The 5,023-nt window shown below is 40.8% G+C and overlaps 1 protein-coding gene across 4 annotated transcripts in view; it reads right to left on the bottom strand.

The window, feature by feature from the left end:
* The window catches only part of ppm1bb (protein phosphatase, Mg2+/Mn2+ dependent, 1Bb), a 12,382-nt gene that overhangs the window by 4,573 nt on the left and 2,786 nt on the right, over nt 1-5,023 (bottom strand). For all 4 annotated transcript variants that reach the window (XM_010777660.1, XM_010777658.1, XM_010777659.1 and 1 more), the window contains exons 2-4: nt 2,772-2,889; nt 2,181-2,292; nt 1,337-1,394 (exon numbers count right to left, since the gene is read on the bottom strand). In XM_010777660.1, the coding sequence (XP_010775962.1) occupies nt 1,337-1,394; nt 2,181-2,292; nt 2,772-2,889 (288 nt within the window). The remainder of the gene's footprint in view (nt 1-1,336; nt 1,395-2,180; nt 2,293-2,771; nt 2,890-5,023) is intronic.

Genomic DNA, 5,023 nt, shown 5'->3' on the forward strand with positions numbered 1-5,023 from the left:
GAGGCACGCACACAGCCCAGAGACAAGAGCCTGCAAGTCAAGACTCCACTGATATTAATATGACAAGTACACTCATACGTAAACACAAACTCGTATCTCACACTTCCACGCCGTTTAAAACTTGACACTGAGCTCCGTTTGTCTCCGTGGCCTTTGCGTCTATTTCTCTAACGTGATTCTCGACTGTACATTGTTTGTTTTGTTATTTCATATTCAAGCCCTGATTCTTTGAGATCGGATAGGTGACTGTGTTAAGCATCTGTCCTTCATTTTGTCACAGAGTGAGGATACACAATCTTAAGATTTTTTAAACAATTAAGCCATATCTCTAGCCAAGTGTAACTAAAATAATAATGACATACAGAATAACTGTAGTTATCATGGGCGAGTCACGTTAATAGCATTGTTCTAAATCGATACATCTTTATAGAGTTTTCCTGAATAATCATGACATGATTTCGATGCTGGTGGTGTGATTTGCCTATTTCTGCCCAGGTAGGTTGTTTTCCTAAAGAATTGTAATGAAGATGAATTATATTATCCAAGACAAGAAAAATATAGTCACGTGTAGCGATGGTCTTGCTTTCTGGACATACTTTATATCCTCTGTACGCTTCAGCTAGCCACTTTTTTTGAAAAAAGCAAAATATTTATCCTTATCTTTATTTTTCAATTCCCTGCGCAATCAGAAAAGTGTTTTTCTTATAATAACTTAAGATTCAACGCGCGATGTTTGTGCAGAGTTTTACAGCAGACGTCTGTTTTCCCCTTCGTCTGCTTAAGAAGGAACGTTTCTCTGTGCTCACCTTGAATCTGCGTTTTAGACATGTACCAACCTGTTAATTGAACATAAGTGTGATGTGGAAACTTGAAGCCTCCTTGTAAAAGCACAACGAATGGACTGCTCAGTGAAGCAGGAGACATTTTGTGTCCGGTAGTTCAACATAACTTGATTCCAAGCAGTATTATTATGTCTTAAAACATGTTGGGGGTCTTTTGAAAAGCTATTAAAGTCATCAGTAGGTTTTTGTGGGCATTTGTTGCTGAGGAGTTTATGAGCTTAATGGAGGTCCTAATACAATACTATTCCAATGATAAATACAAGATCGACGCGACGATGCCTTTTGACACGGAATGCAGACAAATGAGTTTCACTGGGCTTGCCAAGGTAATTCTGCCAAGTCTATCCTCCACCCTCTTTCAAACTTAAATCACATTCATTCTCCAACACACCCACACACACAAAGTGTCGTTGTCTGGGCCTGTGTGCGTTTACATGTTGAGGGGGGGGGGGTGAAAGGTCTGAGAGGTGAGGGGTTTAAAGAGATCAACTCACCCCTTCCTCTTCTCTGTGAGGGTTCAGCTTGTTGTACACGGCCTCGATCACACTGCGTCTGTAAACACACAAACAGCACACAGCTCGCTGCTTAGAGGAGAGGACAACTCCCAACGTAATACAAACAGTCTCTGTTCATTCTTTGCAAATGTGTATTGATTCACTCTTTAATGGAACTAAAAAAGCAGCTGAGTCGATACTTGAGCATCCGCTATTCATGTATAAATAGACCTACAGGATCTCTTCATACATCTTTACAGGTAAGTGTTTTGAGGAGGAGATCAACAGAGCTAAACCCACATATGCTCTGTCTGACAGAATGTAGGACAATGGAAAGTAAACAATACTTCACAATAATTTTGGCTTGAAAAGTGACATTAACGACTTTTTGGGAATCAACTAATTGTTTCAGCTCTATGTGTAGACTTAAAAAATAATCAGACAATCGGTAAACAAAGTGATGGATCAATAAGATCATAACATTTAAATAAATTCAGGTTTGTCGATTTTTTTGACACTTTTTAGATAAAATGATTAAATAGGAATAAAGTGAATTCATTGATAATGAAAGTATTTTTGTTTACAGCTTTGTTATTGTATAATCTATTTCCTGTCTGTCATGTCCCTTTTTAAAGCGCTTTGTAACCATGTTCAAATTGCTATACAAATGAAGTGTTTGTTACTCCTGACACAGGATTTCTGTGTAAATAAGGGTGCAATATCTTGAAGATAGATGTTTGTGAAAGTATCTGTCACAAAACAATGGATGTCGACAGTCCAATAACATTTGAACATGTTCTGTGAGTAAGATGTAGTTTAATGCAGTTCCAGGCTGTGTATTTACTTGCTGGCCAGGCCTCCGCCAGGTGGAAGGTTAGGGATGTTCTCCGAGGCAATGCTCCTCAGGACAGACACCAGGTCAGGGACTCCAGCCTCTCCACAGTTCCCCAGGAGCTCTGCACACAAACACAAAGGGCACCAGGGGTTTGCGAGAGGTTATGTTGTAGGTGATAAAACACTACCTTTGTCAGAGAACTCCTCCATGGTGCTGGAAAAAACACAGTGTGTGTGTGTGTGACTGATTTAAAATATTTGTTATGCTACCTAAAGAATGTTCATTTTGCCCAGGTCAAGCACATCACTTTTTTTTAAAAATATTTTTTGAAGAAGGCAACGAAAGACTGCTGGGCCCAGAAAACAATGTGGGCATTTAACTACAACTCCAACAATTTATAATAATTTACCACAAATACAGCACATAAGTCCGTATAAAGATAAACATGACTGAAATATTCCTTAACAGTGCCAAAAGAATATGATCAATTACCAAGACCATAGCGTTTTTCTAAATCTTTCTGACTAATTTGTAACTGTACCCTACAGAATATTATGAATAATGCATGTTTGTGAGTGAGCATGAGGTGTGTGTGCTGACCCTCAACACGGGTCTCCAGGTACTTATCCAACTCCTCTTCTTTCTTCAAAGCCTCCTCTGAGATCTTGGGAGCTCCGGGTAAAGACACCAGCACCACACTCATATTGTCCCTGCTCCCCTGCGGCACGAAGAGAGGACGAGAAAGAACAAAAGAGGATATAGTAATCTGTCCACAAATTAAATTGTATTTTGTTATTTATACAGAGATTTTTTTTTATTTGTTAATACCAACATTCTGTTTATTTTTTGTGGCTTTCTGGCCCAACAGATACCGTGGTGCTAACGTAAGCTGCCAGGTTGCTCGCACTCACAAGCTGAGGTCATGTTCGGGTTGTGATTGGCCCGTGCAGTTGAGTGGGCGGAACCTCAATATTGTTGCTCCAGCCCCTCAATCACTACTGCGACAACTTTGCCTCCAAAAGATGTCAAAAGATGTCAGCTTCCATATGCTTCCTGGGATATTTTGGCTTCACTTTTGTACAGTGGGTAGGAGAGTAGAGGTGTCATCTATTTGTATGTTTATAACCGTTAAAGTCAACTGGGCAGTCCCAATGTTCCTAATTTTTCTTCCTTTTGTTTTGTTTTAAAAATAAATAATAAAATAAAATAAATGCTAGGCAACAAGCCAGTAGTGTCGTTTCTCATAGAAACAGGAGAAGAAAAAAACTAATAGTGTAAACATCCTGCTGAAAGAAGTTTAGACATGGTGTTTTTATATCTACAGAGTAACGTGTCCAGTACAGACCATTAGGGGTGGTGAAAGCATTTATATTAAAATATCTGTTAGTAGTCCGCTCATAATTCTTCCCCTGAGTATTAATAAATGGTTTGGAATGTCAAAAATGTTTGAGCACAGTATTGAAGTGAAATGGCCAAAGTTGTGACAACACTATAGAGTGGCGAAGTCCCTCCCCTTCCGGTGGACCTCCATGGGATCTTATTTCGGAAAAATTATGTATTGAAGTCAATGGAGAGAGAAAGATTATCTTTCTATCCCGTTTGAATTGTGCCACGAATTACACATATGATGTTTGTCAATTTAAAAGATAATTTTGCAAGTCAAAAAAAAAAAAAGTTTCGTAAAACTGTGAAGTAAGTAACACATTTGTTTGTGTGAAACGCTCAATGAACTACATCTCTGGTCTCACAGCATACTAGCAACAACACACGTCACCAAGATGGCCGTCACTACTGTCTTGCTAAACAAGGGATTAGATACCCTCACTATCACCACAATGAAACACGTCCAGAAGAATGTCATGCAAAGCTGCCTGCCTTCCTTTGATTCTCTCTGAACTGCCTGATCTTTTTCATGTTTAATGTCAACCATTTGTGCAGATAGCATGAAGTACAAAAGATCGCCGATGCTAATGTAGCGTTAGCATTTCTCCCCCGGGCTTAAATGGTGTATTATAGAATGATCACACACCGGTGTGACAGTACTCTTCAAAGGGTTCACGAAATATGACTACTACTCTTACTGTTTAACATTTTGGGTTACTTAACGTTACTTCATGTTAAGGCCCTGACACACCTACCCGATTTTGTGAGTCAGAGGCCGTCAGAGGCAGTCGGGCATTCGCGGCGCCCTACTCAGGTTGGTGTGTCCTGCACCGTCGTTGCTTTACGCCACATTTTCACACCTCCCGCGGCCGATTCAAATCGGCCAAAGAAAGTCGGCAAAAGAAATCACTCTGATTGGCTGTTGCCTCTTTTGAATCACGAATACACACTACCGCTGCCTGCTGGTAAGGACAGTTATTGCCACTCGCCGACTGAAGTCTTTGCGGTGTGTTCGTAGGCGGGCGGCGTAGCCGACGCAGGCGGAATAGCGGACGTACATGTCGGGACGCGTTCTTTGGTCTCAGGTTGGTGTGTAGCGGCCTTTAAGGCAAATACAAATGACAAGGCTGAGGCTGTAATGCTAACTAACGTGCTTGCTACTAGCTAGGTAGCTAACTTGATCCAGCCTCCTGGTCCTTTCATCAGACGGGAAGCGAAAGAACGAGCAAGACCCATTGCTGGTATCATAACAACCTGGTACTAAGCACACAGGCATCTTGTTAAAGTTATCTTATCTTAGCCAGCGCCATATAGATTAGGGTGACCAGACGTCCCCGTTTTCCGGGGACAGTCCCCGTTTGTATTGCCCTGTCCCCGGTTGAAACTGTCCCCGGAAATGTCCCCGTTTTTTAATATATGTTAAAAACACATAGCAACGTGAAATAAAACGTTTCATGTCAGGAAACACT

Source organism: Notothenia coriiceps, unplaced genomic scaffold (genome assembly GCF_000735185.1).
Source record: "Notothenia coriiceps isolate Sejong01 unplaced genomic scaffold, NC01 NC01_scaffold00018425, whole genome shotgun sequence".
Lineage (NCBI taxonomy): Eukaryota > Metazoa > Chordata > Actinopteri > Perciformes > Nototheniidae > Notothenia > Notothenia coriiceps.